Consider the following 13,963-nt stretch of genomic DNA (forward strand, 5'->3'; position numbering starts at 1 on the left):
CCTCGGACCTCAGTCAGCCCTGCCCGACGCCCGCCCGCGCGTCCTCCAGCTCCGTCCCAGGGCGCCCGGCCCCCAGATGAGCAACAGGGGCCTCCCCCGGCTCCTGCGGTGGGCGTGGGGCGAGGGGGTCGCCCTGAGCAGCCCGGGGAGTGGGCGCGGGGCGAGGGGGTCGCCCTGAGCAGCCCCGGGAGTGGGCGCGGGGGCGTGGCTGCGGCCCCGCCGAGCTCCCGGGATCTGCGGGTGCGTGCGCCACCCCGCGCTGTCCCTGCGGTCCGGGTGTGCCTGGAAGTCAGTGTCCGTGGGCACGATCCCGCCTGTCAGTCGGCTGTCCTGTCCCTGCTGATTTCTGCGGTGTTGGCTCTGTTCGGGTCTCTCTGTCAGGCGGCGGCTTCCCAGGCTGATCGCTCATCCCTACGTCTATGAATAGGGGGAGGGCGTGTCTCCTCCTGCCTCTGTTTGTCCCTCTGGTGTCCCTGAGTGTCTGCAAGGAGACGCCCAGATGCGGATAGACAGGAGCCACTTCCCAAGCGAAGATCCTCTCTCTCCCTCCCACAAGGGATGGGGAGCTACTTCTGGACGAGAGGAGCTGAGGGTGGGGTGGCCGGGGCCCATGATACCTTGGCCCGGCCCCTCCCTCGGACCCTCAGCCTGCTCCAAGCTGGCGCAGTCCACCTGAGATGCCACTACGAGGTCCTGGGACAGGCCTCCCCGGCCAGCCACCTGCGCAGCGAGGCAGGGCGCGCCCCTGGATTAATGCTCTGTTGTTGCCTTCATTTTGCAGTGGATCCAGCAAAATACAGAACCAGCACTGGCGGCCAGAAGCTCCTGGCTGCAGGAGCCCTGGGCCAGGAGGGAGCTACCCTGGGGACCCGGCCTTGCCTTCCTTTTTTTTCAGTTGGTTCATACATGCATGTGGTCAACGTTTCTTCCGCTCTGCGTCATTGGCCAGGCGGTTCTAGGCACTGGGGAGGGACTATGAGCTGACATTCTGGTAGAGACACATTCAACGGGCAAGTCCTTGTGGAAGCCTCCCTGGGAAGCTGGAGAGACGCAGGCCTGCCTACGGAGCTCATGGCTTTGGATGAGATGAGCAAGCAGCCCGTGGGCAAGGCTGCCTGGAGGAGAGGCTTGGGGAAGCCCAAGTCTGCCAGGCAGGGTGAGGGGTTCCCAGAGGAGGCAGCACCTGCAAGTCTCTGTACCCGGGCGTAGTGGCCAGGCGACATGGGGCAGGGCAGGGCAGGGGAGGGCATTCCTCGGAGAGGATGGCGCACATGCACAGAAACGAGGGTGGAAAGGCAGGCGGTGACCAGGGAACGTGACCATCATCTTGACGTCCCTCGAGCCAAGCCAGGTGGAGGCTCAGTAAATAGACCGAGGAGGCGCTGAACGCACACATGGATGGTCTCCTCATCTGGCCAGTGCGGGTGTGGGGCGGGTGGCATGTCCTTCCCGCTGAGCTCTAGCCTTGCCTTGTTTTCCTCTGAGACACACCCTTCCCTGGAATGTGCAGTCTGGGGCCTGGCTGCCCCACTGAGGAAGCTGTTGCCTGTCCTGTACACTACTGTATTGTGCAGGATGTAGATCAGTGGTTTTCAGCACATCGTAGGTCTCAATAAGTGTGACCTGGTGTTCCCCTAAAAGATGATGAAGTCCTAACCCCCAGTACCTGTGAATGTGACCTTATTTGGAAATAAGGTCCTTATAAATGATCACGTTGAGGTCATTAGGGTGGGCCCTAATCCAATGTGATTGGCCTTTTAAAAAGGGGAACACTGGACAACACACATCTATAAAGGCCTAAGTGACCAAACAACCGGTTGACCGGTCGCTATGATGCACACTGATTACTAGGGGGCAGACGTTCAATGCAGGAGCTGCCTGCTGGTGGTCAGTGCACTCCCACAGCCAACCTCCCGCCAGCCAGGCCAAGGGACCCCACCTGTGCACGAATTCATGCACCAGGCCTCTAGTATAGATGTGAGGACACAGAAAGAATGTCATCGGGAGATCAGGAGACCCCAGACTACCAGCGACTGGGAGCAAAGCCTGCAACAGATTTTCCTCATGCCCTTGGAAGGAACCAACCCTGCCGACAGCTCCATCTAGGACTTCTAGTCTTGAGAATTGTGAGACCATAAACTTCAGTTGTTGAAGCCATCCAGTTGTAGTCTTTCTCATGGCCGCCCCAGGAGACCAGGACACTGACTTATTCACTGTGGCCCCCCGAGGACTTGTCCACCTGTCCATCACTCTATCACCCACGTGTCATAATCAAATTAACTGTTTCTTAAAATTCTGAGCTCCCTAAAGGCACGAACTATGTCTGATTCTTTCTGCTCTCTAGCATCCAGCTTTTTTTTTTAATCCACTGAGAAATGTGCACTGAGCACTGCCCCTGTGCCAGGTCTGGGACCAGCCCTGGGGACAAGATGAAGCTCACAGTCTGTGTCAAATGCCTTGGGAACCTGGGAGGGAGGGCGAGCTTAGTGCCTGGCAGACGGCAGGGGCTCTTGAGTGCCCACACTCCGTTAAAACTACCTCAGCTCAAGTCAACGTGGATTTGTAGGGAAAGGCAGTATGGAGTGATGGTTCGGTGGGTGAGTTCTAACACCAGGCTGTGAGGTTTGATTCCTGGCTCCATCGCTTCCTGCTGTGTGACGCTGGACAAGTTACTAACCCTCACCGTACCTCAACTGCATCACCTGTAAAATGGAGCTCTTAGTAGTAACCATTTTAACACGTTTCTACGAGGAGACAATGAGTTGAGACACATGGTGCACTTTGGAAAGTGCCCGAGAACATAATGTACCAAAGACACTTTACTTACTGATCACCTACTATGTGTCAGTCGCGGAGCTGAACTTATGAGACACAGTCACTGGGAAGTGCCTGCCAGGCCAGGGATTCTAATTCCTAGTGCTCCTTGTAGCTGGCTGGGGCCAGGTGAGAATGGTCGGTGCAGGCAGATGTGGTATGGGCACTCCCAGGCCTGGCCAGCCCAGGGGAACCTCTGCGGGACCCTCCATCTTCTCACCTACCCCTCCTACCAGCTGGATGCTGACAGCAACACCAGCCATCCTTGGGAGCCCCGTGCTGGAAATGGCAGGCCTGTCGCCCATGTCGTTTCAGTGAGTGCTGAGATTCTCCCTGCGAAGCAGGAGCTGCATGAACGAGAAACAAACTGCTAAGCCCAAGAGTTCTGAAACTGACCAGCGAGCATTACCTTTACTCATTTAAAGTACAAAGAGCCTGGCCGGGGTGGCTCAGTGATTGAGTGTCGACCTATGAACCCGGAGGCCACAGTTCAATTCCTGGTCAAGGCACATGCCCAGGTTGCAGGCTCAGTCCCCAGTGTGGGGTGTGCAGAAGGCAGCCGATCAATGATTCTCTCATCATTGATGTTTCTCTCTCTCTCTCTCCCTCTCCCTTCCTCTCTGACATCAATTAAAAAATCCCAGCCTTAGATTTCAATGCAAGTAGTAAAACTACTCTGTAAGAACAGAGAGGTAGGTAGGTGGATAGATGGATACAGGCAGGTAGATAGGTGGAGGGATGGATGATTCCTTTGCAGACTCTATCCAGACAGGCAGGCAGAGGATTTGTGGCAGCTGTCACTGAACTTTGGCCACACCAAGGTTCCCTCCAGTGGACCAAACCAACGCCCTCGGTCACCCTACCTGCCAGGGCTGCCGCCTCCACCCTGCACTGGACGCTGGCATCGCCGACTCCTGCCTGACCTCGCTCTTTACTTTAAATGACTCTCACACCCTCACACGCCTGCATCGCAAACGATCACAATGCCTTCTCCCATACCCGACCCCAGATTGCTTTGCCTTTCTTTCCCTCTCCTTCACTATTTGCTGAGTGAGCTCCTACTGTGTGCCAGGTGCTGTAATAGTGGTCTATCAGCATTATTCCTACTACTCACAACCACACACGACAGATGTTCCCACTTCGCAGCTGGAGAAAGACTACCACTCAGGGTCAGGCAGCGGCAGGACGGCGTGGCCCGAGCCACACCCAAGTGGAGACAAATCAGATCGTCTCTGGAAGTCCCTTTACGGGAAGAAGAATCCACATCAGGCGCTTTCCACGTCACAATGCTCGCGATGCGCAGGTGTAAGGGGAACGTGCTTGCGTGTGAAAGTGACTAGTCTTCAGGTCTCTGAGCAGCACGGCCTCTCTAAAAACAAACCTCATTTCTACAGGTAACTTCTCAGGGCTGAGAGCTGAAAACAAACTATTCCCACGTTTGTATTAACAAAATCACCAGAAAGTTATAAAAATATTTTATTTAAATGTTAGGGAAAATAATTATACATACTTAAAAATCATTAAAAGCTCGTATGTTAAACATGCTGAAAACCCCATGATTTACATATAACGGTAAAATCCAAAGAGGAATGCATAGAATATGTTCAGTTGGTCCTCTCACTGGCGAAGGCATTACACAGTGGGTCCACAGTCACTGCTTACGGTTAAAGGCACACGGACACGTCCGTCACCTCACAAGTGAAGAGTGAGCAATCCACCTACAACACTGGGAGCAATGCGCATCTACAATGAAACTGCATGTAACTTTCACACCAATACTTTCTCCATGATTCAAACAGACTCACACTGCAACTTACTTATTTCTATTTTGAAGAGAATACTCCTATTCTGAATCTGAAAAATCATCTGAGTTTAAGAATATGCAAATAAAATATAATTTATTCTCATTTCAACCACAGATCAGTGAAGGTACAATTTTTCCTAGGACACCACTCACTTCAGGATGCTTTTCCCCCTTTGGAACGCTGCCAGCCAGCTGGATGTTTGATGGTTCAGTTCGCATGCCCTTGAACCTGAAAGAAAGCCAGCATTTAGGTCCCACGTGAGACAATGGGTACTACGCTGTGGCTGTAGTGTGAGGAAGCAGTTCAGTCCACAAGGCTCTTCATGACCATTGATAGTCATGTCAGCAGGGAGTTAAAAGCTTCCTAACATGTGCAAAAACTCAAAACTGAAAAAGATTTAACACCATTTCAAGGGGGAAGCAGGGGACAGAGTCAGACAAGGTGACACTTGTCAACAGGATAAAGGGCGCACTCTAAGAGTCCCGGTGGCCCCCCACAGCAATGTGGAGGGGACTCTGCACATCAGTGTGCTGTGGTCAGATTCTGCTCATCAGCGTGGCCGTGGTCATGGATGTGCTGGCACAGTGTGTGGGGGGACTGACTCTGCACATCAGCGTGGCCGTGGTCATGGATGTGCTGACACAGTGTGTGGGGGACTCTGCACATCAGCATGGCCGTGGTCATGGATGTGCTGGCACAGTGTGTGTGGGACTCTGCACATCAGCATGGCCGTGGTCATGGATGTGCTGACACAGTGTGTGGGGGACTCTGCACATCAGCGTGGCCGTGGTCATGGATGTGCTGGCACAGTGTGTGTGGGACTCTGCACATCAGCGTGGCCGTGGTCATGGATGTGCTGGCACAGTGTGTGTGGGACTCTGCACATCAGCGTGGCCGTGGTCATGGATGTGCTGGCACAGTGTGTGTGGGACTCTGCACATCAGCGTGGCCGTGGTCATGGATGTGCTGGCACAGTGTGTGTGGGACTCTGCACATCAGCATGGCCGTGGTCATGGATGTGCTGGCACAGTGTGTGGGGGACTCTGCACATCAGCGTGGCCGTGGTCATGGATGTGCTGGCACAGTGTGTGTGGGACTCTGCACATCAGCGTGGCCGTGGTCATGGATGTGCTGGCACAGTGTGTGTGGGACTCTGCACATCAGCGTGGCCGTGGTCATGGATGTGCTGGCACAGTGTGTGGGGGGACTGACTCTGCACATCAGCGTGGCCGTGGTCATGGATGTGCTGGCACAGTGTGTGTGGGACTCTGCACATCAGCGTGGCCGTGGTCATGGATGTGCTGGCACAGTGTGTGTGGGACTCTGCACATCAGCATGGCCGTGGTCATGGATGTGCTGGCACAGTGTGTGTGGGACTCTGCACATCAGCGTGGCCGTGGTCATGGATGTGCTGGCACAGTGTGTGGGGGACTCTGCACATCAGCGTGGCCGTGGTCATGGATGTGCTGGCACAGTGTGTGTGGGACTCTGCACATCAGCGTGGCCGTGGTCATGGATGTGCTGGCACAGTGTGTGGGGGGACTGACTCTGCACATCAGCGTGGCCGTGGTCATGGATGTGCTGGCACAATGTGTGTGGGACTCTGCACATCAGCGTGGCTGTGGTCATGGAAGTGCTGGCAACATCAGGCTATGTACCTTTCTTTCCTAGTTACACTGACTTCCCTCTAAAACTCCCGAGGGAGCCAAAACCGGTTTGGCTCAGTGGATAGAGCGTCGGCTTGTGGACTGAAAGGTCCCAGGTTCGATTCCTGTCAAGGGCATGTACCTGGGTTGCGGGCACATCTCCAGCAGGAGATGTGCAGGAGGCAGCTGATCGATGTTTCTCTCTCATCGATGTTTCTGACTCTCTATCTCTCTCCCTTCCTCTCTGTAAAATATCAATAAAATATATTAAAAAAAAAAAAAAAAAAAAACTCCCGAGGGAGAATATGCTGCTATTCGCAGACATGTCCATTTTCATTAGCACCTCGATAACTTTTACCTCTCTGGGCCTCATTTTCATCCTGTAAACTGATGTATGAAGTCAACTTCCTCCCAGTTCTGATACAAGCGACCAGAAGGGAGCGACCACCTGTCCTTTTCACGTCCCTAAGCACTGAGTGAGTCCTTTGAACATACACGTGTTTCATAAACGTGCTCACTGACACTCAGCAAGCAGACCCCACCATGTGGAGCCACAGGGGTCTGTGGGGAGGCAGAAATCCCATACATAAGACAAAGGGAAAAGTTGGTGTGCCATCCTTCAGATTTTTATGAGGCAGCCAGAACATTGTTCATTTCCCCCAAATTCCCATTCCTTAAGAACAATCTAACCCATAGTCACGTGTATGGAAGTTGACTTCAATGAAGACTGGTCCCAGGCATGAGCGTGTTTTTACTGGGAGGTGCAAGCACTGTCTCCCTGAGCCCTTTGGAGGATGGGGGGCCCCCTCGAGTCAGGACTGCATTATACACAGGGCAGGCTCCCCGTCCTTCCATCGGAGCTCAGCGGGAAACAGCTCCGGTGTGAACACAAATGCACCAAATCACAGGGAGTCGCCTGAAACTGTCGTGAAAGATGTCCTCCAAACGAGGGCAGGGAGAGCAGGCCATTCCCGAGCTCACCTGCAGGGATCACCCGAGGAGCGAGATGAACATCACAAGGCCCATGAACTGGGTGAGCAGCAGCAGCGGAGTGAAAAACGACCACACGGGCCATAAGGCGATGTTGAAGCTGAAAGGAAAGACCACAGGCTGACCACCAGCTACCACCCACACACGCTTATTCCGCTGTAGGGTCTGCAGCTGCAGAACTGTTATTACTCAATTTGGACCAGTTCATTCAGCCAACAACAGTATGTGTATTTTTTCTCTCTCTCAAAGATGTGATCTAACAAATATTGGAACTATCATAATCTCTTCAAAAAGTACTTGGACTAGAGTCACAGGTCTTCAGTGCAGGCTGGCTTGGCTTAAGGGAACTTAAGTGATTAAAGTCGGGGTCTGCAATGGGACATGAACTAGAATGGCCGTAGTCTGCTCTCAACATCCCACACTATCAAACCATTACGGTAAAAAGATGGTTAAAAGCATTTTTCTGTTAGAAACAGAATGAAAAAAGCAACCATTTATAACTTGCTATTGAATTTTCCACTGAGAAAAACACTATTCCTATCACTAAGGTAAGAGTAAAACACTTTAAGTGCAACTGACTTTTGTGAACTGAATTCATAAGAGCAGAAGGTAAATGGGAAGAACTATAGTCAATTAAATGCTTCAGACAGTTATTGACTTTAAAATGTAACATTTTAGTAAGTAGAACTTTAAAAGAGCTATAATTATACTGTCCTGAAAAATTAAATAACATTTCTGGGGGTGACAGTAGCCTTGTAAGAAAATGTAAAATAACACAGCTGTCTACCTACATTACTGAAGGGTTAATAAGAGCCACATCATAACGTAACATGTTAAATACCCTTGACCTCCAACTACAGAAAATAAATCATTTAAAAAAAAAAAAGATTTAAACTGAGTATGTACAAAAGCAGGTGGTTTTCCAAAATCATAATTGATTCAACATCAAGAAAGAAACGAACTAAAGGGCTACACCCACGAAACAGCATTTCATCGTGACACTGAGCCACGCAGAACGGCACTCTTGCTGATATCCACTGGCCTGGGGTAAAGCCCGTTTCTTTTCTGTTGTTTCACTTAACGCCACAGACCCTAACGACGATGTTAAGTGAGGACTCACTGTACATAAAGAGTAATTTTTCTCCCTGACAGGCAGGATCCTGGGATTTGTTTCTTTTGTATTTACTGTATTTAACAGATATTTCTTCAGTGAGCAAGTGTACTTTTGCAAACATTAATAAAATCACTTTTTTTTCACAGAGTGCCTATTAACTTATGAAGAAAGACACCAACTGCGGTATTTTTATAAGAGCAAAAGCATATGGCCCTAGCTGACTTGGCTCAGTGGATAGAGCACCAGCCTGCGGACTGAAAGGTCCCAGGTTCAATTCTGGCCAAGGGCACGTGCCTGGGTTATGGGCTCGATCCCCAGTAGGGGGTGTGCAGGAGGCAGCCGATCAATGATTCTCTCTCATCACTGATGTTTCTATCTCTCTCTCCCTCTCCCATCCTCTCTGAAATCAATAAAAATATATTTTTAAAAAATAAAAAGAAATTAAAAAAAAAAAGAACAATCTCGTTGTAAAATAGTGTGGCATTATTTACTGAAATTGGAGGCATGCACACCCTATGAGCCAACAATTTCACCTGCAGAGATAACGCCTCCACATTAAGTCAGGTTTCTTGGAATGCTGAAAATCAATGTGGAAGATGGCTGGTTCACACTGGGTTGTGGGTTCGATCCCCAGTCCCAGTCGGGGTGTGTGTGGGAGACAACTGATCAATGTGTCTCTCTCACATATACATCCAACAGAAATGTGCACATATTCTCAAGAGACATACACTAGAATGTTCTTGATAGCCTCATTAATAACACCACCAAACTGGAAACAATCCCAATGTTATCAATAGTAGAAAAAGAAACTGGGATTCAGCTACAGGCTGGACTGCCCGGCAGCAATGAACAACTGCTACTCACAACAGTGCGGATGAATCATATGTGTAAACAGCAAACTGCAAAGAATAGATGCTACGAGTCCATTTCTATAAAGTTAAAAAAACAAAAAAGAACAGAGTACTTACGAGGTGCACGAGAGCAATCAGCATACAGGTCAGGACAGTGTCTACTCGGGGCAGTGACTATGGGGAGGTGGGAAGGGATTTCGAGGTCTTGGCTCGATTCTCCCCAGACCTGGAGCGGTTCACGCCAATGCTCATTTCATGATGACTCATTCAGCTGTACAGTTTCATTTTTTCCACTTTCTGTATGTATTATACTTCATAGAAAATGACTTAAAAAGCAAGTTGCAGAATACAGATAGTACATCACCATCTGTGCTTTAAGTAGTTAAATACACACGTAAAGGACGATATTACTGAAAAGAAAACTGGAGGCTAGAAATGACAGGGAGACTATTTTCCCCGTTATTCGTTTTTTTCCTTGGACATTCGTACCATGCACATCAGTACCTGACCAACATGTCATTTCTATCAGTATTTCGAAGTTAACTTACCAAATCCCTGCCACGATAAAAGCAGCAGTTGTGATGGGGATCAGGGCTGGATACCTGACATCATAATCTTCAATCCCACGATACCACTCCAGATAGAGAATGCAGTAAAATGCGACGGACACGCTGACAAGCAACAAGGCGCCGCCAAAGAGAAACCAACTGTAAGACAAAAATGTCATCAGGATTGACAGCTCTTAGCACATCAGCAGAAATCTTACAGGGTTTCACTGGTTGCCTAAGAACCTGTTTCTACAAGAACATCAACTGGAAGAGGAACACAGAGAGACCCAATCACTGGATTCCAGATTCCAGAAAGTCCAATCCACGGGGAGATGAGTGAGAAAGGACGAGCCCGAGACCCACGAGAGGATGAAAAAGTGAGCCTCTCAATACAGGCATGCACGTGTGCGCACCTAAACCACCCCCCGGAACAGAACCCTGGTTATGGCTATGCATTTTCCTCAAGAACACAGGAAAGAGAGCAGCTTTCCTTTTGTTTCTGAAGTTGTGTGTCAGGTTTCTTGAAATGCTGAAAATCAATGTGCAAGATGGTTAATTCACACTGGGTTGTGGGTTCGATCCCTGGTCCTGGTTGGGGGTGTGTGTGGGAGGCAACCGATCAATGTATCTCTCTCACATCAATGTTTCTCTCTCTCTCTCCCACTCCCTCCATTCCCTCTAAAAAAAAAAATCAATGGAAAAAATGTCCTCGGGTGAGGATTAACAACAAAAATTTCAACTAACAAAATAAAACACAAAAAATAAGACAAGGGTGTTTAACTTATGAACCAGGAAAGTTTTCTTTTTGTTTTATTACTCTTTCTTTTTCTTTATTGATTAAGGTATTACATATGTGTCCTTATTTCCCCATTGCCCTCCCCCCCTGGTGTCTGTGTCCATTGGTTAGGCCTATATGCATGCATATAAGTCCTTTGGTTGATCTCTCTCCCTCACCCCCACCCTCCCCTGCCTTCCCTCTGAGGTTTGACGGTCTGATCGATGCTTCCCTGTCTCTGGATCTGTTTTTGTTCATCAGTTTATGTTGTTCATTATAATCCACAAATGGGTGAGATCATGTGATATTCAGGGAGTTTTCTTACCTACTAGTGTGAAAGTTTTCTCTAATAGTTTTAAAGAAATCCACATAATAGGTCACAACAATGGATGCCAATATCCAGAATCCAGAATGGACATTCAGTCTTGGAAGAGGTTTTTGCTTTTTCTCAACAGCTGCAGAGGCTCCTGCAAATAAGGGAGATTTCAACTTATTAAATTACCATAAAGTGCACGGGGAAAAATCAACCTCTCTTAAGACAAACAAAAAATTTCCTAGAGCTTTTTGCGAACCAGAAATCTCTCCCACCATAGCACGAATTTCTTCTGTAAAAACCACCAAAATAGGCTTATATTGCAGAAATAATTACTAGGAGCCCACTATAAAACATGTGCAAGAGTCAACATCTCTCCTTTAAATGGATTCTGAAATCAAATCTACATATTCCATCTTTCAGAAAGAATGACCTCTTCTAGCAGTGTAGGAATTTTAATATTATGCCTCGTATTTCATCTAAGAAAGTCATTAGTCCTATTAAGGAAAATGCCACAGGCACATGTTCCAGCACAAAACAGGTGCCATTTTCCAAAAATACTACTTATCACTATTTAATGATTTTAAGCGAACACAACCTTTTAGGGCGGCTCAAAAGTGGAACTGGCCGTAACCGGTTTGGCTCAGTGGGTAGAGCGTCGGCCTGCGGACTGAGGGGTCCCGGGTTCGGTTCCGGCCAAGGGCATGTACCTTGGTTGCGGGCACATCCCCGGTGGGAGGTGTGCAGGAGGCAGCTGATCGATGTTTCTCTCTCATTGATGTTTCTGACTCTCTATCCCTCTCTCTTCCTCTCTGTGAAAAATCAATAAAATATATTTAAAAAAAAAAAAAAGTGGAACTGACCGTAACCGGTTTGGCTCAGTGGATAGAGCGTCGGCCTGCGGACTCAAGGGTCCCAGGTTGAATTCCAGTCAAGGGCATGTACCTTGGTTGCGGGCACATCCCCAGTAGGAGGTATGCTGATCGATGTTTCTAACTCTATCCCTCTCCCTTCCTCTCTGTAAAAATCAATAAAATATATTTATTTTTTAAAGAAAGTGGAACGGGCGCAGTACTGTCTAGTCAGGTGGGGACGAGTCCACATGTCTTCCACCCGGGACTCCATCTGACAGCACAGGCGGCTGGGGTTGGATCCGACGAGTTATTTCCAACAAGTCCCCCCCCAGGATGGACGCGCCCCGTCTCAGTTCACGGGAGAACCACCGGGGTGCACACCCGAGGTCCTCACCCCTTAGGATTCCTGCGCAGCTTGTTCCCAATACAAAGACCCTCAAAACTGAGACGCCAGCACGCACGCCTGGGCACGAGGTCTTCTGTGTTTCTCTTTAAAACCTAACACAGGCAAGCGGCTTGCGTAACGCGGGCCTAAAGCCCGAACGTGGGAGCCATGTCTCCCGGGTCCCTGCCCAGAAGCAGCTCAGTGTCACCTCCTGCGGCTTCCCTCCTCCCGCGTCGCCAGGAAACGCGCCCGCACCGCCTCCCGCTCGCCGGTGCCGGAGGGGGAGCTCGTACCCCACCCGCTGCCCTGCGCCTCCCCGCGAGCACCACCCGCGCGGCCCGCAGTCGGCCTGGGGTCTGACCGGCTCCCCGCGCGGACCACCGGGTGCTGTGGCCAGCGACGCCGAGATGAGACCAACCCCCGCACCCACCCCTCGCGGGCCTGCGGGGTACGCCTGGCTGATCCCTAAAAACAGAGCCGGGGGGCGTTTTGAATGGGGGCCACCAAGCCCGGGTCAGACCAGCCTTCGGGGACTCCTGGAGCGCAGCCTGGGGTGCAGACGCGCAGGGCTGCGGGGTGTTAAGGGTCCTTGGGGCACTAACCACCCGACGTGCAAACGACAGGTGAACCCTGAGACCAGAAGCCGGGCCCTCCCGACGGGGTGGGCTGCGGGAGGCCGCAGGGCCGGCGGTGTCCGGGCGCCTGGCCCGGGGCCTCGGAGCGCCCGCGGGAGCGCCTACCCGGCCCGGCGCAGCCTCTGCCGTCCAGCGAGGCCTCGGCGTCGGGCGAGTACAGGTACCGCCGCCGGAGCTGCTCCCGGGCCCGAGCCGCGTCCATCTTGGCGCCTCCAGGAAGCGCGGCGGAAGTGACGTCGCCCCGTGGGAACTTCCGGAATCGACTTCCGGGCGGAGGGGCCGGCTTCTGGGAGTCGGTGCGTCCAGTTTTGTCTTTGAGGTTTAATAGGGGAGGAACTAGGGCGGGACTGGTTTCGCGATCTTCGCGCTCAAACCCGCCAAATGATTTAATTTCAGAATGCGGGTCCTCTCAAGACCGGAAGTACCCATTTTCCCCGAGGGATGGAGCTGGTGGTGCCGAGTCAGCCGGGCGGGATGCGCGGCCCGCGGCGCCGCTCCCTCCTCTGTGCCTCTGCCTGCGGGGCCGACCCTGGCTCCCAGGTGCCCCGTGCGTGCGGGGAGAGGTGCCCCGTGCGTGCGGGGAGAGGTGCCCCGTGCGTGCGGGAGAGGTGCCCCGTGCGTGCGGGGAGAGGTGCCCCCGTGCGTGCGGGAGAGGTGCCCCCGTGCGTGCGGGGAGAGGTGCCCCCGTGCGTGCGGGGAGAGGTGCCCCGTGCGTGCGGGGAGAGGTGCCCCGTGCGTGCGGGAGAGGTGCCCCGTGCGTGCGGGGAGAGGTGCCCCGTGCGTGCGGGGAAAGGTGCCCCCGTGCGTGCGGGAGAGGTGCCCCCGTGCGTGCGGGGAGAGGTGCCCCCGTGCGTGCGGGGAGAGGTGCCCCGTGCGTGCGGGGAGAGGTGCCCCGTGCGTGCGGGAGAGGTGCCCCGTGCGTGCGGGGAGAGGTGCCCCGTGCGTGCGGGGAAAGGTGCCCCGTGCGTGCGGGGAAAGGTGCCCCCGTGCGTGCGGGAGAGGTGCCCCCGTGCGTGCGGGAGAGGTGCCCCGTGCGTGCGGGAGAGAAGCACCTGTATGTTGTTCTTATCAACCCCCTTTGTCCAACTTCTGAGAAACGTCACCAGCTGGGAAGGCGGGAACTAAATTCATCCTTTCCCGGAAACAGCCATCTCCCATCAGTCATGCTCATAAGCCGGAAAAGACTGTCGTGACTTCACACGTTTTTCTATATTAAGAATCCTCTGCTACCCC

The 13,963-nt window shown here is 52.0% G+C and overlaps 1 protein-coding gene across 2 annotated transcripts; it reads right to left on the minus strand.

The window, feature by feature from the left end:
* Positions 1-4,273: 4,273 nt before the first annotated feature.
* On the minus strand, positions 4,274-13,377 carry TMEM128 (transmembrane protein 128). 2 transcript variants are annotated; one of them, XM_081107187.1, is made up of 5 exons: positions 12,836-13,377; positions 10,869-11,010; positions 9,769-9,927; positions 7,247-7,355; positions 4,274-4,847 (listed from the first exon to the last, which is right to left on the minus strand). In XM_081107187.1, exons 1-4 carry the CDS (start codon positions 12,930-12,932, stop codon positions 7,256-7,258), a joined length of 498 nt encoding a protein of 165 aa, XP_080963313.1. In that variant the 5' UTR covers positions 12,933-13,377; the 3' UTR covers positions 4,274-4,847; positions 7,247-7,255. The 2 variants fall into 2 exon arrangements, with proteins under 2 accessions (XP_080963313.1, XP_080963314.1); XM_081107188.1 differs by lacking the exons at positions 4,274-4,847; positions 7,247-7,355 and adding an exon at positions 7,911-9,298 and having other exon boundaries at positions 12,836-12,943.
* Between the last annotated feature and the right edge of the window lie 586 nt (positions 13,378-13,963).

The sequence above is a fragment of the Myotis nattereri genome (assembly GCF_964212035.1).
Source record: "Myotis nattereri genome assembly, chromosome: 1".
NCBI lineage: Eukaryota > Metazoa > Chordata > Mammalia > Chiroptera > Vespertilionidae > Myotis > Myotis nattereri.

Coding starts and splice junctions, on each gene's coding strand:
- TMEM128 (XM_081107187.1), bottom strand. CDS start 12,932: ATGGACGCGGCTCGGGCCCGGGAGCAGCTCCGGCGGCGGTACCTGTAC. Junction 11,011..12,835: donor CAGAGGCTGCGCCGGGCCGG/GTAGGCGCTCCC, acceptor CCTTATTTGCAG/GAGCCTCTGCAGCTGTTGAG. Junction 7,356..9,768: donor TTTATCGTGGCAGGGATTTG/GTAAGTTAACTT, acceptor CTTTCCTTTCAG/CTTCAACATCGCCTTATGGC.